General features: G+C 46.2%; 1 protein-coding gene across 4 annotated transcripts in view; it reads left to right on the top strand.

Moving 5' to 3' along the window:
- Positions 1–11,974: 11,974 nt before the first annotated feature.
- Rgs8 (regulator of G protein signaling 8) overlaps positions 11,975–23,010 on the top strand; it is a 43,163-nt gene continuing 32,127 nt past the window's right edge. The window contains exon 1 of one of the 4 annotated variants that reach the window (XM_048431093.3): positions 11,975–12,207. Coding sequence is in view for 2 of the 4 variants with exons in the window: in XM_087906416.1 (XP_087762542.1) it covers positions 22,944–22,955 (12 nt within the window). In the remaining 2 variants the exon portion in view is untranslated. Of the gene's footprint in view, positions 12,208–22,689; positions 22,956–23,010 lie in introns of those variants that run through there. The other 3 variants (XM_087906417.1, XM_087906416.1, XM_087906415.1) reach the window with 3 other exon arrangements.

Genomic DNA, 23,010 nt, shown 5'->3' with positions numbered 1-23,010 from the left:
CTTGTGGCACTCCTAGGGCCACTCCCGGGCTTTCCCTGAATGTTTCCCGGGATTCCGAAACCCCATGGCCATCCCCAGGGTTCTCTGACTCTCTCTGGATTCCTATGAACCCTGCAGCAACCAAGTCTCTCGGGGAGCCGCAGCCCTGGGATCGGCATGGAAGTTTCTGAGGACACAGCCATATGGTGCATGTCTAGACTGCTTTGTGAAGTGTTTTCAACTTTCCCTGTGGCAAGTGTCAGTCCCTGGGGGCTGGGAGTGAGGAGAGTCCTGGGCCCCCTGCCAAGAATGCTTGGCACCCCTATCTAATCTCTGCTCTCAGGAAGGAGCTGTTTCCAGAAACCCTTGCTTTCGTCTCTCGGGCCCCCACCTCCTTCCCCACACACCAAGCCTTTCTTGTCTTCCAAATACAGACCGGTGCCAGGAAAAAAAAAAAAAAAAAAAAAAAAAGCCCTTTCGCGGTGGTTGCCTGGCCAATGTTTCTAATCCCAGGTGGGAGGAACAATGTGAATGAAGGCTTGCCTTGGCGGCCTGCGCTGTGAGACCTCTGGCCCGGGGATGGAGATCTGAAAATACAGCCTGAGAGGTGGCTTCTGATACAAAGATGAATCAACATGCGCGGGTTAGAAACTCCTTGACTATAACCAGCCTGCTGCTTTAACCTTTTCACAATTATTAAAAAAGAAACGAAAAGCGAAACTAACCTAATTTCTTCCAGGTAGTTTCATCTTTTTTGCCACCCCCACCTCCTTTCACAGACATAAGTAAACCCGAGCATCGGGTGACATTTGAATATATGTAATGACACATTCACTACAGAGATTTGTGTGTGCGTTGATCTAGACCCGTTTATGGCTCCTATTTTATGCATTCAGAAACTGAGGCACGGCAAGGTTGGGACATTTGCCTGAAGAAACACTACTCTGATGTTTGTTTTTTGTTTTTCGAGATGGACTCTCCCTTGCAACACAGGCTGGTCTAAAACTGTAGCCCAAGGTGACCTCGGACTCACCCTGGCTCTCCTGCGCTTAGGGACTGCAGGCATCAGCTGCCACAACTGACCCCCACACCAGCCGGTCACCCCCACTGTGGGTTTTGCATGGCTCTAGTTTTCTCCCTTCTCTTCAATTGATTTTACATTTTTCTTAATCCTGCTCACTAATAACCCCTATGACAGAGTGACAGGGAAGAAGAGAGGCAGAGGTGTTCCAGTCTGTTCACCTTTGACAACCTTCCGCCATCCTAGTGGCCATCCGAGTCATCCTTCCCCCGGGTTACCGGTGTCACAATGGATTCTCTGGTGTGTGGTCACCACATTAAAGCTCGCTAGTCTCCTTCCTTTCTCCCAGTTCACTTCAAATCATTTTAATAAGCACACAGATGGCTTCCAGCATGTAGCCCCACTACAGTTAGGACATCCTATCTACGGCAGGTTGCATATGCTTTTGCTACAACATTACATTTTCAGGAGGATTAACCCTGTGAGGGGTCGTCACCAACCTTACCTCAGTATAGGGTCACAGGGAGGGCGAGACTTCTTGGCTATGGGAATCTTGTGTGTGTGTGTGTGTGTGAGGGGGGGGGGGTCGGGGATGGAGTCATGTTCTGGAACCTTTGGAAGGGCTTTCCTTATGTGGTCTGCCCTCTCTGGGTATCCGAGTTTTGATTACAGTTGCCAGTGAGAGCTCAGTCTTGCTCAGATATCTATTGTAATAGCTGAAGGGGTTCTATTCTTTCTCCAAGACTGGGGAGAAATTGTTTTGTAAGGAATCCGGCTCCTGTATGGGCTCTGTATTTACTTCTCAAGAGGAGAGGCTGACTTCAGGGGCTGCCTCCTACTAGGTTAGAAATTGCCTGAAGAGTCTTGTATTATTCTTTGAGAATTCCGTACGTGCAAACAATGGAATATGATCATATTCATGTTCCAGCTCCCAACTGCAGCTCCCCTCATATCCCCTCAGCACTTCCTCTGAATCTCATGTCTTTTTCTTCCTCCCTCTCTTCTCCTTTTCCTTCTTTTCCCTCCTCTTCTGACACTTCCTTTTCTTCTTGCTAATTCGCTAAATCCAGTTAGTGCTGCCCATATATAGGGCCATCCATTGGAGCATGGGAAACCTACCAGTGGCCACACCCTCAAAGGGAGAAAAAGAGATTCCTACTCCCTCAGTAGCCTCAGTAAGGGGCAGAGCCTACCATCAATGCAGGGATGCTGCTGGTTTGATCTGGGGTAGATTTTGTGTGGCAGAAATAGTGGATGTGAGTTCGTGAGTGTGACAGCCGTGTCAGGCCAGAAGACAGCATCTCACAGCATCCCTTCCCAGTCTCTAGCTCTCACATTCTTTCTGTCTTCCCATCTGTGATGTTCCCTGTGTAACAGGGGTATGGGCAGGTGGGTTGATGTGGGATTTGTCTCTCTATGCTGTGAATATCATTGGTTAATAAAGAAGCTTCTCTGGGCCTGTTATAGTGCAGAATAGGGCAAGGTGGGAATTCTCAGCAGATAGAGAAGGGGAGAGTAGGTGGAGTCAGAGAGAAGCCATGTAGTTGCCAGAGGAGAAAGATGCCTGTGTGCTGGTAACTAGTAAACCATAGGCCTTGTGGTAAAATATAAAATAATGGAAATGTGTTAATTTAAGATGTAAGAGCTAGCTAGAAATATGCTTAAGCTACTGGACAAACAATATTGCAATTAATATAGTTTCTGTGTGATTATTTTGGGTCTGGGAAGCCAGGAACGAACAAGCAGCCTCTGACAACAGTGGATAATGATGTCTGTCTAGGGGACTGTCAAATTGGTTCCTGGCACAAGCAAACACTGAAATGACCAAGTAAGACAGAAGACCAAGCTACAGAGGAAGGAAAAAATATCAACTTTATACAAATAAACTCTCTTCCTGCTGCCTGTGGATTCAGATATAGAGCTCTCAGCTACTTCTCCAGGACCATGCCAGCCTGCATGCCCCGATTCTCCCCACCATGATGACAATGGACGAACACTGTAAAATTGTAAGCCAGCACCAGTTAAATTCTTTCCTTTGTAAGAGTTGCCATGGTCATGGTGTCTCTTCACAGCGGTAGAACACTGACTAAGACAGGAAGTAATAATAGCATGAGCCGCAGAGTTGAGATTCCATCTCAGAAAACAACAACAACAAAAAATCAACAAAAACCAAAGCAAAACTGGAGAAGAAGCTGTTTTACATTTTTGGAAAATGCACACTATGGCTCTCTGGCCCAATATACCCACTTCCTATGATGCTGAAGCTCAAAGCCTGCTCCAGAGTTAACAGAACAAGCCAGTGTGAAGACCCTCCTGAGACCTACTTATTAACTTTACCTCTGATTGCAGTCCCTCAGCATTCCAAGGAATTGATGATGGATGCAGTGATGTGGACCAATTTCCAAATATAGACTTCTTATGAGCATCAGAGAAAAAGTTGGCACTGACTACAGAAAAATGAAAGAACCCCTTCCTCCAAAAAAACACATGTGTGTGTTTCTTCCTAACAATTTCTATGCACCAATATGGATAAATAGTTACCCTTCACTGTGCTATCTTTTATTCTTTTGGCATTAAAATCATCTTTATTTTATAAAATGATAGCAGTAGTAAATACGATTTTAATGTTTTTATTTGGAAATGAAAGATTGGTGATTCTGTGTTACTAAGTGAAAATTATGAAAATTTTGCTAGGCTATGACATAAAAATATGGGAATTTAATGGCACAAAGTGACCCCCCACAAGCTATGTTTATTAATTGGAATACGTATGATAGGTAAGTGAACAATACACACATAAAAGAAAAAATTAATCACTTTGAAGAAAAGAATTGATCAATATTTGAGAGGACATAGTTACAAGTAAATTTTCTAGTATAGACTGGGTTTCTTTAGGTTCCTATGTCAAATTACATTTTTGATATTTAGAAATGAAGCTGAGGTACATAATAAATTAAACATAGTTGGTAGGGGACAGAGCCTTAATGGAAACACTCAGGGTCAGTGTAGGAGACAGTTCTATGAGCAGGCCAAGGACTGCCATGCCAATCATCTTGTTAGCACCCCAGTGACGGTCTTCCTGAGTCACACGTCTTTCGTTCACATTGCCTTACTTTATCTCAGGTGAAGCTTCCACCTGGCAAGTGAAGACCGGAACACAGAATTATAGAAACAGATCCATAGATAAGTCAGTGCAGATGGAGGTCCAAGAAGCCTAGGATTTGTTCAAAGATGAGAGCTGGGAACTGGTTGCATATTTTAAACATTTGTGCCTATCTGCCAGTAGGTATAGAACCTGGTGTCTTATTCACTGGTCTTTTGCTAGGAAGAAACACCATCCATGACCGTGGCAACTCTTAACATAGAACACATTTAATTGGGACTTGCTTATAGTTTCAGAGGTTTAGTCTTTTGTCATCGTGGTGGGGAGCGTGGCTGCCTGCAGGCAGGTGCTGGATCAGTAGCAGAAGGCTATATTCTGATCTGGAAGGCAAAGGGGGAGGAAGAAAGAGAGAGAGAGAGAGAGAGAGAGAGAGAGAGAGAGAGAGAGAGAGAGAGAGAAAAGACAGACAGACAGACATACTGGCATACTGGCCTGGTATGGGCTTTTGAAGCCTCAAGGCCCACCACCAGTGACATACTTCCTCCAACAAGGCTTTACCTTCTAGTCCTTCTGACCCTACCAAACAATTCCACTCCTTGGAGACTAAGCATTCAAATATCTGAGCCTGTGGGGTTGTCCTTATTCAAACCACCATACCTGATGAGGAACAGAGTGCCCTTTCATCACTGAGATTTTGATAAGTCAAGGAGAGCAGGGTGAAATTGGAGATTTAGTTCTTGTCTTCATGGAATGATTAGTCTAGTGGGGGTGCCAGACACAAGAAAACAGGCAATAAAGGATAGTATGTTCACACTTGAGGACGGCTTTGCTCTCTGTGGGGCTCAAAACTGTGAGCCTATTTCCACCTTGTCTGAAGGTCAGAAAGTTTGAGGTTGCTCAGAATTGTTGGCAACAACCAGGACTACACATCTTAACCTAGGGTGCGGTTACTTGGTCCTTTTGACATTAAGATGGCCCACAGAGGTAGATCCACTCCCTCCTAACCAAGGGTTAGGAAATTTAAGCATACTTCTGCTTCTTCTTTTGAAATAGGAGGTTTGACCTTGGGAATGACTGCCTACAGGACACTTGGTCTAGGGTGGGTTCACCGCCTGAACAACAGAAGGCTAATGACTTGATGTCTCAAAGTATTGAAGCAAGTAACAACTAGAATTGAAGTTCTAGTTGTCCTTGGTGTCATGTTAAAGTAGTCTTTTGTCTTCTTCCCCTGTTGTATTGGGGTATAAAAGTGTATGGGAAATTAAACATGGGCGAATTTCTGTGTTCACTGGAACTCCTTCGGGCACTATCCTATGCTTTCTGTTTTATTACTTTCACTTGCGTCTTCGTCCTCCTATTTTCTAATCCTCATCCCCCTACCCTGGTAAGTGGTGTTTTTGTTGAAGCTGGCCTCCAACAGTTCTCCCACACAGTATTAGTTTATAGTACTAAGTCAAGGATAGGGTGTGAAGGGGGAGCGTGCATCGTGTAGAGGGGGTATTATCTGAACACATTCATTCTCATCAGGACCCTGTGAGGACCACATGGGGGCCCCCATTTTCAGGGAAGGACAGCCATGTGGTGCAGAGAGACTGCATTATTCTAGGTCACAGAACCTGTGAGCAGCTGATCGAGCATTTACACTGAGACTCCAGGGTCCATCCTCTCCGTCGTGCCCATCTGTTGCCTATGGAAACAGGAAAGGGAGAAATAAAGGCTGGGAACAGGGTTCCTGGATAGATGCTTTAAGTTCTATTTGCTCCAAACAACCTTAAAATATAATATTTAAACCCACAAGTAATGCAAGCACACGAGTGTGCCATGTGCACTTGCCCCCATGTGGACCCCTGCTTATAGATGTTCAAACACTGGTTGGGTTGGATTCTCATAGATTTCTGCACCAACGGGTCCATCTGAAGAGTTCACAGGGGTTTTGTTGTTGATGTTCTTTTGACTATTATCTATTTCTCTCTATCTGTCTACTGATCAATCCATCCAATTTTCTTTCTTTCTGGAACTTTCTGGCTCCTTTGTGTCGTAGGACTGGGCTATTTTGGTTAGGCTTCTGCTGTTTCTTTTCTCTCCTTTCTCCAGCTGGCCGACTCCGCTTCCTCTTGGTCAGACGTACTCTTCTGGGAAAGGAGGTGGCCTCCTCCTTTTCTCCGCTCAGTCCTTAGGCATTAATTGTGTTTCCCATCATAGCTTACTGTGTGGTACAGCAAAATCATCCTCAGATGTGGCTAGTTGATTAGAGCTAGAGCCATTTTTACTAGATGTGCCTGGGAAAGGAAGAGAAGGAAAAGGAGGCTAAGGAGTTGTTTAAAGGCTAACACAGACACTCACCTTGTGTGTGGGGAGAGGGGGATGGAGACCTTCAATCTACCAAAAAGCAGAGGCCATCAACTTTCTGATTTTCTTTCTTAGCAGCCTTCTGCAATTCTGCATGGTTAGTGTTCACTGCCCTTACCTAAAGGCAGAAGCGACTCTTAACGTAAATTTAGAAATGCCTTTACTATAGCCGTTGCTACCATAACAAATCACCATACACACACACACACACACACACACACACACACACACACACACACACGTACACACACGTAGCAGTGACTTTATATGGATTTATTAATACAGGTCCATAGCTGGAAGTTTCTTAGGAGTCCTGATGGGCTAACGTTAACATACTGGTTGTGTTGGTTCTTTCCTAAGGCTCCAGGAGAGATCTGTTTTCCTGCTCTTTTCACTCCCTGGGATGTATTCAGTTCCCTCTGCTTCCAGATCTGACATCTTGTATCTTTGAGGTGGTTTTCCAGCTTTCCAATTGTATTCCTTGGCTCTTGGCTTCCTTCATTTCAAAGCCAGAAAAGAGGGGTCAGGTCTCTCTTATGGGTTGACTCTCTCCTACCCTCATCTGTTTCGTCTCTCACCTTCCCTTCTGTTCCGTTCTTCCACTTAAAAACAGATTTATTTTCATTTTATTTGGGTGTGTATGCGCGCACATGTGCGTGTGTGCATGTGCGTGTGTGTATGCGTGCCCTTGCTTGCAGGAGCCCCTGGAGACTAAAGAGGGTGGTGGATTCCCCTGGAGCTGGAGTAAAGGTTGTGATCTGCTGGCACGGGCGGTGGGGAAGACAACTCGGGGTCCTCCGCAAGAGCAGTCAGGGTTCTTCAGTGCTGAGCCAACTCCCTGTTCTTTCACTTCTAAACACGTATGTTATGGGGTTGGTCAGGTGGCTCAGTGGGTTAAGGTGGATGCTATCAAGCCTAGGAATGTGAGCTGAGCTGGCTCCTAGGAACCCACATGGGAGAAGGAGGAAACTGACTTCTGCAAGTTGCTCTCTGACCTTCCCATGCGCCCTGTGGCATACGCACCTCACCGCAAACAAATAAAAGTATAATAAAAAAGAATGTATGTTACTGGAATGTGTTAGAACATCACTGGCCCAGATGATCCAGGGTTGGATTCCCATCTCTAGGTCTTTCACCTTCGTCAAATCTGCTAAAGTCCCTTTAGCCATGCTTCACAAATCCCAGAGATTAGCCTGGGATATCATTGGAGCATCTTCCTCCCCATCACGCACACCTTGGCTTACCTACCTTCACCAGTCCGTTTATATCCTGCCTTGTTTTCCTTCCCATGTCCTCTGTCATTCTCATGTTTATTTATTTATTTTTCTTAAAAATAAAGTTTTATTTTGGGGGTGCATATTCATGTGACTGGCACCGCAGGGGACACTAGTAATAAAAATGAGGGCTGAGTTGGAAGAATGTTTGCTTAACATTCGCAAACCTCTGGATCCCACCCCTAGTGGTGCATAAACCCGGTGTGGTGGCACAGGCCTAAAATCCCAGCACTTGGGGGGTGGAGGAAGTGGCGTTAGAAGTTCAAGGTCATCCTTGCTTATAAAGTGAATGAGAGCCTGAGATATCATGGCATCTGTACTCAGATAGCTTACGACTGGATGGGAGAATTTAATTAAAAGAAAAAAACCCCAATGTATTAGAGTATGTTTCTCATATATCAAGTCTCTGTAATGTCCCCCTTTACTGCTCAACTCTTCTTATGCTCAGAATAAATATTGTAACTGCAAACAGAAAAGGCTATGTCTGCAGATGACTATGTATATCACTTAGGAAAACACTTGGGAGTCTATGCAAGTTCATCATGGCTGCAGAGTGAGTTGCTGTTTCTTTTATTCCTCTTTACCCAGAAAGGGTGAGATTTCTTGAGCAGGGATGTTCATCCAGCCTTTAACTTTGATTCCTTCCTTCCTTCCTTCCTTCCTTCCTTCCTTCCTTCCTTCCTTCCTTCCTTCCTTCCTTCCTCCCTCCCTCCCTCCCTCCCTCCCTCCCTCCCTCCCCCCCCCCCCCCCCCCTCTCTCTCTCTCTCTCTCTCTCTTTGAGACAGGGTTTTTCTGTGTTGCTCTGACTGTCCTGGAACTCGCTTTGTAGACCAGGCTGGCCTGAACTCACGAGATATCTGCCTGCCTCTACCTCCCCAACTGCTGGGATTAAAGATTTGTGCCACCACCGCCCAGCTTGATTCCTTTCTTTCTTATTTGTTTAGTCTTTGTAGGTAACAGTTTCTTCTCCCTCACTCCAAAAACTCCACCTTGAAATTGCTTGCCCTTCAAGCTAAACCCCTTCTTACTCCACAGTCTCTGTTCTTGATTCAATTTATTCCAACATATACAGAGTTCTTACATATTCCAGGAACTTATCTGGTGCTGGGGATACAAACATGAAAGAGTTCTGTTCTTTAAAGCAAAATCCGTTTTTGTGGCTTTGACAAGCTGGTCATATTCTGCTATTTGACCCCTTTTCATTTCATTTCCTTAAGCTGAGCCTTCCCAATCCATTCACTGCACAGATCCCACCATTGTTGAGCTATTTCTTCTCTCAGTCTTATAGGGCACCTGGCTGAATCCAGTGTCCTCTACAGGAATGACATTCCGGCAAGGCACTCCCAGCACTGGGAGACAAGGGCAGGTAGATCTCTGTGAGTTCAGAGGCCAGGGTGATCTATGTATTGAGTTCCAGGACAACAAAGGCTGCAAAATAGATGCTCCATCTCAAAACAAATAAATAAGCAAACAAACAAAAAACAACAAAATGATATTCTGCTTCTGTGACAGGGTAAAAATCTGTTGTATAATAATACTCTTGAATCTGATGTCCTCATGGGCTATGCAAGACCTGCATAATTTCCAGCATCTCTGGGAATCTGAGAATGCATTATTTTTTCTTTCTTTTCTCTTCTTCCTTCGCTCCTTCTTCCCTTCCTCCCTTTCTCCCTCCCTTCCTTTCTTCCTTCCTTCCTTCCTCCCTTCCTTCCCTTCTTTGCTTCTTTGCAGGTTTTCTCTGTATAACAGCCATAGCTGCCCTAGAACTAGCTCCTGTAAACCAGACTGACCTCAAACTCCCAGAGATTCACCTGCCTCTGCCTCCCGATAGCTGGCATGCAACACCACCGCCTGGCATGCAATATTTTTAATGTAAGTAATAAAAATGTATTGCGAATTTCTGGGATGGTAGTTATGTCTTCCCAACTCGAGGAAAGGAAAAACACTGTCTGAACCCTGCTGGACCAATAGAGAGAGGAGAAAAGTCATTCCCTCCAAAAATGGTTGGTCTTTAGTCTCCTCAATCCAAGAAAGTTCAAGAGGTCAGGTGCAGGGAGCAGAGGGATCATCTCATGACCCTGGGGCCATGTGACATGCAATGGACCTCCTGGCTGGCTCCTCAAACACATTTACTTTCTGTGAGTGCAGTTCTTAATGGTCATGCTCATTTCATACTCTTAATGAGGCCGTTATTTCCCCTGGGGAGACTCAGCGCTAGAGAGGCAAATTCTTAGACTCCATTCTAGCCTTACTGAATTGGAAACCTGGGGTGTTCTCTCAATTAGCATTGCAGCAAACACTTGAGGAGGATGTTTTTCATCTTGAGCTTGAGGTCTCTTGTTCCAAGCCAAGGTTCAGGGGCCCACCGACAGCTTCAATTCAGCGCATCTCTCTCCTCACCGACTCCGTTCCCTCTTCAGCGTTTGGCTCTTGTCAGTGTCCATCTTTTCTGATTTCTGGACTGCTTCGTTCGCCCCACTTTCTCTCTATCAAGCAGGTTTATTTTCTCTTCAATCTTTGCTTGGCTCTTATTTTCTTTAAATGTGGTAACTTCTTCAGGATCTTCCCTGAACCCCTCCCTCTCTTCTGACCTTGGTTTCCGGTAGAGACCTCCTGTTTTTCCATCTCCTCCCCATCTTCTACCCTGATAGAGCTCAACCAGTCCAGCCCCAACCAAGCACAGTGCAAGTTTTCCCAACCTGAGGCTGCTCTTCTGCCTGGGTCTCTCAGCAGACTCTATCTATACTTCACCCAGGCCATTCCTTAGCCTTGGGTTCTCCATCTCAGCTGTTTCTGTGGATCAAAATCCACCCGCAGCCGTTAGTGTGCAGGAAGGAGTGAGCAGGTCCTCTGAAGAGAGTCTCCTTGACTTTCCAGTCAGAAGCCTTCCGCCTCAACTTCCTCCCGTTTCCTTAGTGATTTGAGTACGTCACTCATTTGTGCGCACATTAGCTACCCGAATCACTGCCCCTTCCTCCGATGTCTGGTGTGATGAGGATCTCCAGTCCCTCAGCAGCTCCTGAAGCACATCGCAGGTTCTCCACAGCGGTTGTTCTATTGACCCGACTGTGTTGAGATGGAGCAGCGTTTTAGGCGTCAGCAACGTGATGATATGAGCATCGACAGAGACAGGAGCCTGACGGGTTGTGGGGAGGGGTCATCTCTAGGGTCAGTGCTGGTCCCATCCTTTGGAGAGAGGTTTGACTGAGGAGTGGTAGCCTGTGGAAGGAAGGATGGTTCCTTAGACATCCAAATCAGTCACTTTTCACCCTCTACATCCTGCCATCTCTCTCCTGAGAAAACCCTTTTGAGATCTCTTTCCCCTTCATTAGCTGTGCTTATTGGAGTATTTCCCAGCGCAGCTTCCTTTGGTCCCTTCTCCTTCCACTGTTTGTTTATTTCCCTGTCACCCCCTCTCTTTGGCTGTGCTTGTAAACAGAGTCAGCGACTGTTAGCCTGGGGCTTGTACAGTGAACTGGTGGCATCAACACTCTAGAATCCTGCGAAGGGCCCTCCCTGCTGCTCAAAAGCAGCTCTGGGCACTGGCCCAAGTGAAGCAGAAGGTTGTGCTCCTGGCCATCAGCATGGAACTTTACAGACAAGCATCACGTGACGCATCCTCGCTACTCTCCTAACCCTGGCTCTGGATCCTGTTCGTGACAGCACAAACCCCTGGTACCCAACCCATTGTGCACGTGGCAGGGGGAGCAGTCCGTCTGGTCAGTCCGTCTGATCTCTGCATAGGGTGACAAAGGACCCCGAACATTACTTGCCTAATACCTACCCGTATCTAATATTTTCCTCATCTTTAAGAAAGTTGGAGTAGTGCTTGACATGAATTGCCTGCCCATTCTAAATCCTAAGTCTAAATGGCTTTTCTAATTATGGGAGGGGAGATGGATAACCTTGATGCTAAGTCAGGAATGTGGGACTGTGTTTCCCCCTTCCCCACATCACCAAGCTTGCTCCTGTCTTGGTGTGACAAAAGCAGACCACCCTCTCTTTCCCTCGTTGGTACCCTCAGTCACACCGTTATGTCTTCTGCTCCAGACTGAACTTCGCAGAGCCACCAGCCCTTCCGAGGTAGTTGCCTGTGTTCAAACCATCAGGCATTGCCATCCTGCTGGAGCCTGCGGTCCTCCCCCAACTGCGTGGCTGCGCATCATCTGTCAGAGTGCCCCTCTCCCCTCCCTCTGCCTCCCCGCCCCCTCCCCTGCGCTCGCTCGCTCGCTCGCTGGCTTGCCTGCTTGCTTGCTCTTTCCCTTTTCATGAGATGCAAAGCCTGGCGCCGAGCAGAGCTCTCCCGATCAGCATGTTGCAGGAGCTCTTCTAGGGGCCCGAGGTGAGGCGGCCACGCTCCACCACCCTCACCCACGTACCAGGAGAGGGCTGACTCTGTCATTCAGCGCTTCACTGAGCCATGCCCAGTTGGAGCCGACCCAAGCCACATCTTCCCAGCTGCGCTGCCCACCACCAGACAGGTAAGAGAGAGCATCTGTTTCTCCAAGGGCGTGATGGGTCCCTGGCCACCAGCTGAGTCTTACAGGGACAGACAACAGAGAGCAGAAAGGCACTTCTGTCATAGTCTCCACTTATCCTGTATCGGAGCATCTTCGGAGCAGGGCAAGCCTGCCACACTGGTCCAGAGCAAGGATACAGGGATAGCCTCTTCTTTCTAGTTAGTAAAGGGTGAGCTGTAAATGCTCTTTCTTTTTCTTTTCTTCCTTCTTCTTTTTTTCTTTTTTTGGTTTTCTCTCTGTTTCTATCTCAACTCCTCAGGACCCGTGAAGTCTGTCTTCTGGCAGACAGGCATCCTGTTTCTGGCCTCAGATTTTTAGGGGTCCCTGAAAATATTGTCAGTTGATGTCTGCACGGAGCCACAGGCGCCTTATTTTTAGCTCCATTCATGTCTTGCTCAGCCGCTGCTTGGAACTGGGGTCGCCAGCACAGCAGCTTGACTGCACATAGCATCTGTCTTGTTCCTAGTCAGCCAAGCAGGTCCGCTAGGCTCTGCTGGTGACTAACACTAGGGACACATTCCAATGCAAAGGGACTCACAATGACGAGGAGTTGGAGGGAGATTAAACTGCACCTGAGGCTGCCAATTCCTAAGTGAAAGGTCCACATCTCAGCTACAAGAGGTTCCTGGCATGGTGGCTGGTGATTTTTTTGGGGGGGGGGGGGCGCGGAGTGTTGTGCTGGGAGAATGAGGCTGTTAGTTTTTCTTTCTGTGTTAGAACTGCTTGGCATCCATTCACTGTCTATGTACTGAAGACCAGGCGACCTGTCGTTCAGGTCCCAGTGTGCTCTGACTTGGGGAGGCCTCCATCTGCAGCAATGCAGGAACACTTAGCTTAGCCTACAATGTGGCTTACTTTGCAGACACTTGTTCTAACAGATTTGGAAATCTTTAGGGTTTTCTTAGAGGATACAGGGATTTCTGGAAGGCGGGGGCGTGTTTATGAGGTCACTAGCGATTTGGAAAAGTTAAACCTTGACGAACAGGCAACATGGTATTGTGATGATGGGGGCTGTTATTATCCTTTGAGAAATCACAGCCCATGAGCCATCCACAGAGTTGTCTAGTCTTTATTAACTGTTGTCTCTCTGCTCACTATCAGCTTTATTTTATTCCTATCAATTCTTTTTAATGTAGAGTTCGGATTAACTATTTTCCTCTTGCTGGGACAAGATGCCTGACAAAGGCAACTTGAAGGAAGGGTTCGTTTAGGCTCATGGTGAGGGTGCTGTCCATCATGGTAAGGAGAACATGGCAGCAGGAATATGAAGCAACCAGTCATACTGTGTCTGCAGCAGATAGCAGAGAGAGGAATGTGAGCAGTCAGCTCATTGTCCCCTTTTTATTCTGTCTGGTACACTAGCCCATGGAAAGATGCCATCTACAGTCAGAGTCAGTCTTTCTGCCTCAGTTTGCCCAATCCAGACATGCCCAGTGGTTTTTCTCCTAGATGATTGTAGGTCTTGTGAAGTTGACAATATCACTCATCACAAATGGGACAGGAAAACCTGTGCAGGTTCTGTTTATTAACCCCTCATTAATGGTGGCAAAGTCTTTTTCTCATGGGTCAGTACACTCTGACCTGGAGATGGGTCCTTAGCCACCATAGTCGTCTTAGGCATGGCAGGTACTCACGGCAGGTGCTCAAGAATATGGCTGATTGCCTAAACAGAACATGCTTTATGAAAACCCTTCTTCCCCAAATTGTGGCTCTCAATGGTGGGGCAACAGGTGGACATGCAGAGAATGTGCTGGAAGGATGGCCATTCTGGATTGTAGACTTCCTAGAGCCATTGGCTGAATTTCCTGGGGTCCTTCACTGAGTAGCTTCACTTTGGTGACCAGGAAAATGGGGATAATCGCAAGTGCCCACTTATTCCTGAAGGTTTTTGCCAGATTGAGCTAAAAGGAATAAGAAAAATCAGCCTCCTGTGAAGAAGATGTACTGAGAAACTTTGCTGGGGACTTCCTGTTTATTATACAGTTTAACCTCCACTTTCTCAGGATAAACCAGGGTTCAATGAGGTTAAAGCCACCTATGAAGTTCAGAAGAGAAGTGTTTTTGTTTGTTTGTTTTGGTTTTTGTTTGTTGTTTGTTTTTCAGACAGGGTTCCTCTGTAGCTTTAGAGCCTGTCCTGGAACTACCTCTTGTAGACCAGAGATCCGCCTGCCTCTGCCTCCTGAGCCCTGGGATTAAAGGCATGCGCCACCACCGCCTGGCTGTGAAGTCACCTCTTAAGTCTTGACCGTACTGCACAAGTGAAAGATTTGCTGTCATTTCGCAACTGCAAATATTTTTCTAATTTTTTTTCCTACTGTTGGGATTGAACCCAAGACTTCATTCATGCTGGTCCAACACTCTGCCTGATGGACTATATCCCTAAAGATAGAATATTTTCTCCTGAGTCCTATCACAGATTCTCTGTTTTATAGTTTTCCTACCTTCTTCATCCAAACACCAACACAAATGGAGATGCTGACAAGGCCCCAATGCTCTCTGTACCACTTCTAGGTTAAGATTTCTACCATCTAGAAATACCAGCACTCTCTTCAGGGTCTTTGACCACGCTCTCTGATGCAGTTCTTTTGAAATGTTCAATAAGAGGTTCTAGGAGAAAGAGTGTCTTGGAAATGCTGAGTGGCTTAAGGATTCCTTTATCTGTCAGGACAAAGAGACAGTGAGGATCTGCCTAGCACCTCTGTTCCTCAAGAGGCACCCACACAGCCGTGTCCCTCCTCCCACCTCCAGGGCTAACACTAATGTGAGCTGGTCCTCTACCTGGAATCCAGGCATCTCAGGGAGATGAGCGCTCTACTCATTTCTCAGAAGGCTCTGGATTCAGGACCACACCCAGAGGGAGAACCATTTCCAGGGCCCCAGCCTGCACAACGCTGTTTTCTGTGGCTATAGCTGCAGCAAACCCCATTCCATATTCCAGCCTCCAGTGACTGTGGATTCCCCCTCTGCTGATCCAGGTGGTTAGCTAGGATGATACTGGGAGGGGAGACAGGAAACGCATTGCCTGAAGCCAGTAACACAGAGGCTTAGAAAGAGTTTTACTTTATATTCGTGTGTGTGTGTGTGTGTGTGTGTGTGTGTGTGTGTGTGTATGTGTGTGTGTGTGTGTGTGTGTGTGTGTGTATAAACCTCTTCTGCCCACAGCAATGGACTCCAATGGCGAAGCTTTTGTTACTGTCTAAGGAGGGGAAGAAACTGATAATCTGGGACCAATAGACAGGAGGGTGGAGTCACATTTCACCTGTGGCAGCGCCTCTTGCCCATAGGCCTTGGAAGCCAAGTCCTCCTACGTCCTCATCTCTGGCCCCACTGCCCTTCCTACTACTGCAGCCCCCACTTCTGTCCCTACTTGGTGCTGGGCCTCCATCTTGTCTGCTGTGATGCTTATCATGAGGTTTCATGCTTTCTCGGGAATGAGTAATTTCCAATCCATGTCTGCTTTGACATTTCTATGAATTCTTATATAGTGATATAGGAAGTTGGCCTTGCCTTAGTAACTTTTAATTTCAGAGATTTTTTTTAAAAAGCAAGATCCTAAGGAAAGGTGAATAGGTAGAATTAGAACTTGAAGCCATATCACTGATTCCTGGAAGCCTGTGACATTTTCATGACTCCATGTTGGCCAGCATCCTGTTCCAGACTAAAGCAGGGTCTTACTCGCTTTCCCACTCACAGGCTCAGGCAGGTTTGACACTAGAGTATTTTTATTGGTGTCAGGAACCATGCTAAATTTGGGGGAGGGCGTAGAGATGGAAATATCTTTGCCTATGTAATGCCATGCATGGAATATAGTGTGCCGTAAAAGAGATTCTTAAATGTCAGTTGAATGAAGGAGTAAGTCATAAATAATACATTTCCGTGTCCTGGATGAACTTGGGGTCACATGAGAAGAAGAGAATTACAGGTAATGAGTTAGACAGATATTCCCAGGATCCTCAAGGATATGGGGTGCGCTTGCTACCCTGGGTGGGTAAGGCGGTCTTCCCGAAGTTCAACTTGAAGGATGAGTTGGGTTTAGGCAAGTCGAGAGAATTCTAGGCAGATGGAATGGAAGAAAAAGGGTCCAGGGACACAGAGCTCTGTGCTCCAGAGCGTGAGTACTGGAGGGCGTGTGGGAGGGGGGAGTGTGAAGCTTAAGGCAAGGGAGTGATGGGCAGCTCTCAAGGAAGACAAGACCCGGGTCTGAAGGAGGTCGTGTGTAAGTTCCTTTTTAACCTTGAACTTTATGCTTAAGCTATGGGGGCTAATAAGTTGGGAGAAAAAGGGACGTAATCATATTAAACATATGACTGTGGCTGCAAAACAGAGCTGCGTTTAAGGCCACAGACTGGGCCGCAGAGAGCAGATGCTGTGAGATCATCAGCTGGGACCGTGAGGACATGAGTCAGGGTGGCGGTAGTAGGGATGCAAGGCAGGAGATAGATTAGAAAACTATGGAAGAAATTTAATCAGCATGATTAGATAATTGGTTAAAGACAGGAGCTGAGAGAAAAGGAGTTACCTCTAATTACTTCTCTATTTTTGGCTTGAATTACTCAGTAGATGCTGGTATCAAAACCCGACCTCCCCGATACCAGGGGGGGCCAAGGGCTATGGGGGTGAGAGAGGGTGGCGGATGAAATAGGTCAGGAAAGGAAGGTGCAATATGCTTGGGTTTTAGGTATATATTTGTATTGTTGTGTCTGTGGACTGTTGGAGGACGCTGTGTGGTAATCCGCAGGTTATAGGAATTGGCATGGCTGAGAGAGGGGCCAGAGATGGAGAAATGGTCAGTGTACCAAAAGGCAGTGAGGATGAGATTAGCCAGGCAGCGTGCAAAAGCTTCGGGGCAGGAAGTCAAGGTTAAAAAGTGGTATTTATGGGATGGGCTGGAGGAGCCAGCCAGAGAGCCAAGGAGAAGGGAGGTCACAAGATCATCAGATATCTAGTCAGTGTCCTCATCTTTCTAATTGTCTCATCATTTTTTTTTTATCATTTTTGACTGGAATCAGGACCCGATATAAGATCTGTGTATTGCAGTAAAAACAAAACAAAACAAAGCACTGACAACCATTGTCCAAGAGATGGGATTGTATAACCACATCTCCCAATTTTATGTCATTTTCTCAGTGTTCCTCATTTTAGGAACCCCAAGGAGCATTTGCAGACTTAGGTACCAAACCCTCCGTGGTTCACTTTTAAAATTCCATTCTAGACACAGTTAGAAAGGGTAGTACAAAGACAAGAGAATAAAAAGGATAGAAAGAAGAAAAGCCTGTGGTGAGTAGCTAGGCCATAAATGGAGGCCCAGGAGGGACAAAAAGAAACCATAAAGGCAACAAAGGCCAGAGGCTCCAAAACCTCACAAATGTATTATCTTATACATTTTGTATCACCTTGGTGAGCTAGTGGTAAAAAAAAAACAAACCCCGAGTCTTTAAATAATAACATTCTATTTCTATAGCACTTTCCCTCAAATAGCTTATTAAATAGCTGAATAGACATCATCCAGGTAGTTCCTGTGTCAAGCAGGGAAGTGGGAGAAATCTAATTCCCATTTTAGCTGGTGAAACGTTGTGGATAAGATCAACAATAGTACAAAGGTGCTTCATGATTAAGGGCCACTTGCTACCTGTCAAGCCTTGTGGGAAACACCCTGTGCCATTACCTCAGTCAACCCCGGTAACAAGCCTGTGACATTGGGAAGGTTGTTGTCTTCATTGTATCCCACAATGATTACGACATTCAGGATGAATCACTTGCCCACAGACATGTCTGGGAAGTGATGCTCCTGGGATTGACACTCGAGGCTACCAACTCCACTTCCCTTTAGTTCTCTATCGTCCCCCCCAAAACTAATCACTTTACCTTTCTTTTGGTATATACCGACTCACTAGCAAAGTTTTATTTAAAAGAAAGCCACGATCACCCCCCCTCCGCCCCAAATATAATAACAGACGATGTGCTGGGACTTACAGAGCAGAGCACCCACAGAATTTTTCACTTATTTTTTTATATTCACCCTGGAAAATAAACAGGCAGCTGTGTTCATCTGAGTTTTACAATGAGAGTTTTGGGGAGTGTGAGAGGTATTGAGAGGAAGGTGTCTTTTAGCTCCTGGTCTTCTTGTCTTCCTTTCCCAAGGGCTGGGCTTCTGGGTCAGTACCACTATGCCTGGGTCAGAGAAAAAAATTAAAGTTTACGAGTTCTTGCTCTTGTTCGTTGGTGGTCACAGAACTAGTGCAAGCTGTTAGTGTTCCAGAACCAGTTAACAAGAATGATGTCCTTTGGTCCTTTGTTCTGTACACCAGTGTTTTCCTGCAAACCTCATGGGTTCTTAGCGTGAGCTGCTGACCCTTCTCCCTGACCCCATGATGTCCCTTATGGGAGCCCGGGAAGGTTATTACAAATTAAGTATCTGGATGCTTGAGCTGACAGAAAGAGGGGCTGCTAATGCTCCGAGGGATGAACATGAGATGCTTGTTTTTGTTGTTGTCGTCCTAAAAGTAGAATTTTGGGTCAGGTGTCCTCTTTCTGTCCTGCCCTTCCCTGTGTCCTTCCGGTCTCCATGGAAACCCCAAATCAATGCAGCATATGTTGATCCAGGTTTCTACTGTTACCGGGAAGCCGAGCAGTGAAAATTGCTTTTAAAAGATTTGTGGAAGAGCTTCAGCACACTGACCAGAATCCAAATCTGATATCCAAATGACTTTTATTAAAAGCTCTGAATGTGGTGCTATCTGAGGTGCATGTTGATTAAATAAACACACAGAGGCATTTGGCAATAAACCTCTTCTTCTATCGTGGCTTTTAAAAATATTATAGTGCAGATTTTAATTCCTTTTTATCATCAATTTAATTATACTCTCAAGCCTGTATGGCAATGCCAGGTGCCCCCTTTGCTCCTGATTAATTTGTCCTGCACGGATCGGGCTGTTGGGATAGTTTATAAAAGCCCTCTGTACCTGTGCCACTGTCCCCGTGCTACTGTCCCCCGAAGCTATTAGCATTCTGTGGACGTCTCTCCTGACCACAAGACTGCAGAAGCCTTAATACATTTTCTCCATAAGGATGGCTTGGTGATTTTCCTTTTTCTTTTTCTTTTTCTTTTTTTTTCCCCAAGAATTCAAAATAAGGGCTGACAAGATGTGACTTGCTGACCTGAGTTTGATTCTTAGGACCCACATGGTGGAAGGAAAGGACACACTCCTGCAAATTGCCCTCTGATCTTCACGTGTGTGCTGTGGCACATGCCTACCACATCCCCCCAAATAAGTAAATAAAATCAAAACATTTAAAAGAACTCATAAATGAGAGTTAGCCAGAGTGTTCCACACCCACTCCATCCGAAGCGATGAGAGTTGGAAGCCCAGGGAGTCAGTCAGAGAGGCCGTCTTTCCGGAGTGGAAATCAATTTGGGAGGATTGGAAACCACAAATGAAATGGATCAGCTCGACTGTGATTCAAGCTGTCAAAAAATCATACAGCAAGGTGGTGGGACTGGGATAGAACGGCTCCTCTAATTGAAGTCCTTCTGAAAGAGCTCAGAAGGAGAGCTTTCAGATCAAAGGTAAACGGGTTGGCAAAGGAGCTGGGAGTTAAGACGCAGATGCAGGGCAGGACTATCTGAACGGTGGGAGCAGGTGCATGGGCGTATACATACGTATTTGAGAGAGCAATAAAACCAGACAGAGAAGCAGGACCGGCTTATTGTCAGGCAAACAGGGGAGCTGCAACTGAGCCCATCAAAGATTATTATATAGATGATCTGCTTATGGCGTCTGTTCAGTGGGTAACTGAGGTTTGTGGGTGCGGTGGGGGAGGAGGAGTTGGGCAGGGAGATCTGCACTGGGAGTTGAATAACCTCTGTGCCAATGGATGGGAGGGGAATGAAGCTAAGGAATAATTCAGAAACACAATGATCAGATTGAAACACCAATTTAGTAAGAGGAATGAAGAAGATGCCAGAAATATCTGCACTTGTTACCCCAGGGATGAGGATGCAATGATGTCACAGGGAGCCCTGTGGGAAGGAAGGGAGGGCTGAGAACGAGGTTGCTGGGGATACCTCCAGTCTGAGGGCCTGAGGGTCCTGGAGCTGTCCAGCAGAGCCCTGCTGGTGCAGCTGAAAGGGGTGCAGTCTGGTCTGTGCCTGGAAAGATGGTTCCCAAGGGGAGTGCTTTAAAATGGAAAGAGCAGAAGGGTTGCTGCATTGCCTATGGAGCCAAATCAGGACTGGTCACCTTTGCTGGGAAAAAGCAGAAGTTGGGGCCCGTTTTCAGCCAGGGAGTCAGGAGCAGTAGCCACAAAACTTGACATTAGCAGTCATGGCTCTAAGCCTTGGAGGAACATGGAGTCTAAGTGGGTAGATTCTGACCTTCTAGAACTCTACAGTTCTTGTCCTTTCCTGCCCCATTTATCCAGAAAAGAAGCCCATGGTAGGATGCTTGACTTTGGAGTCAGCTGAAGGTTTACCCTGGAGATTTTGTTGTTGTGTCTTAAGACAGGGTCTTCCTCTGTACCCAGACTGACCTCAAACGTGCTTCTTCTGCTCAGCCTTCCTGGTGCTGAAATGGCACCCTGGTTCCCTCTGGAGTTCTTTTGGAACTTCTGGTGGAGTCTTCCCATAGACAGACTGCATTAGGTTTGCACTTCTCAGACTGGTCAATCTAAGATTCCACATTAGTGCCTAGGAGTATTTTGATAGAAACTTTCAGACAAATTTTGACTGTCTTCCTTTCCTAACATTCTCCATGCCCTTCTGTTCTCTCCATTTCACCCTGTCCTTTAAGACTTTGTTAATTATGGCATCTTTCCCCAAACATTTGACTTACTGCCTTTCCGACAGTGCATTATTTCTAAGGCTAATTGAAGACTCTGATGTCTGGTTAGTTTTAATCAACTCCTGCCCCAGACTCAAGCCCTTCAGCAGCTGCACAGCCACCCCTAGTGCCTTTCCTCCCTGCGTATCAGACAACACAAAACTCTGGGGAAACCTGTGCCCCATATTAGCCCTGGTGGGGAAGAGTCTGCTCACGACATCTGTTTTGTGTAAGAGGGAGGGGCATGGCAACACCAAAGTAGACGCCAGGAACCAGTTCTGCTATTTATGAATGACTTGTCTCTGGAAAAGGGGGCTGATAAAATGTTGGCTTTGCAAATGTGTTGTGAGCACTAAATTAACTCAAGTGCAATGCTGGGCACAGTGTCTAGCACACACAAAACGACCCTTAGACATTAGCTTTGTGGGCTTTTCCTCAGGGTGCAAACATATCTTGGGCAAGGAGAGTATTTATCCATGGGATTTTTTTCTTATGGCACAAAACACCAGGGAAGAATCTAGGAAGTGAAAAATACTCTCTCAGCTTGACTCTGAATTCTAGCTAGCATCGTGTTTGAAGACATTTCTCTTGGTAACATGAAGGCACCTCTGTCTAACGAAGGGATGCTATGGACATTATTAGACAGGGAGCGAGAGACAGAGTGAGTCACGGTGGGGGCAGGATCTCTATTTCATCCTAGCACCAGGCAATGAATGATTACAGCACATTAATTTCACTGTCAGAACAAGGGTCATGCACCAATAGACATGCTCAGAGAGACCATGGCCCAGCATGACATAGGAGCAAAAAGCTCCCCTGTCAGAGTCATAAGACACAAATTTTGGTTCTTGTGCTTCCGTTCTGTATTGTACCACTTTAAGGAAGGAACTTTATCACCCCTAGTCTCAGTTTCCTCATATGTGGCCTGGGAACAATAAGCTTGCTGATCGTGTTATGTAGAATTGTTGAATGACAAGACATGAAAATGCTTTATACTGGATCTGTGAAGATGGAGGTAGTGCAGGCTGTCCTTGAACTCCTGATCCTACTGCTTCAGCCTTGTGGGTACTGTAGCACAAACCTAGTTTTGCTTTAAACATGTAATACATGTTAAACGAGCTGGACCTAAAAGCACAGGCCTACAATCCTAGCTATTTAGGAGGCTAAGATAGAAGGACAGCAGTTTCTGTCTGGGCTACAGAATGAGTTGAAAGTCATCCTAAGAAACTTAAGGAGATCCTGTCTGGAAAAGAAAAAAAAAAAGAGTAAGAAGAGGGGCTGGGAATATAGCTAAACGGTAGAGCACCTGTAGATCATAGATAAAGTCCCTGGTTCAGTCCCCAAGTCAAATAAATGGAATCGATTACTTTGTTACAAAATCTCTGCTTTCTGTGGCAACATCTTCTAACTTCTGGCTTGAGAAATAACTTGCCACAAAGGCCAGGTGTGTTTGGAGCTGGTTTCTGAACCAACATAGAGACTGAGAGTGTAATGAAGAAGAGAAGGCAAGCTTTAGCCCAGAGGAATCTGCAAACTTCAGCGTGTGTCAGAACCCCTGGGCAAGCTGGGCGCCACTCATAGTTTCTGTCACCAAAGGTCTCTGCATGGAGCCTGAGCAGGAGCATGCCCAACACATTCCCAGGGATGCTCAGACTGCCAGTCTGGGTACCACTTTCGGAGAACTAGGACAAACAGGAAGAATCTTCCTTCTGGAAGAGCAGCAGACAGTGTGAAGATCTATGTGGGTACAGAGGTTTGGAAATAATAGTGAGGGAGGAAGACAGATAGAAACAGAGATGATAAGCAGATCGGGCAGAACAAAGGAAAAAGTCTCCCTCCATCACCAATGCAAGTCGGGGGGAAGTTGCTAGGTGATGGATGAGGAAAAAGGTGAGTTTCTACTGTAGGAAAAACCAGGTGAGAGGCAGGAGCATAGGGTTAGAAA

This window comes from Myodes glareolus, chromosome 5 (assembly GCF_982192425.1).
Source record: "Myodes glareolus chromosome 5, mMyoGla1.1, whole genome shotgun sequence".
Taxonomy (NCBI): domain Eukaryota; kingdom Metazoa; phylum Chordata; class Mammalia; order Rodentia; family Cricetidae; genus Myodes; species Myodes glareolus.
Note: the sequence above shows the minus strand (reverse complement) of the source record. Positions and strands in the feature narration are given on the sequence as shown.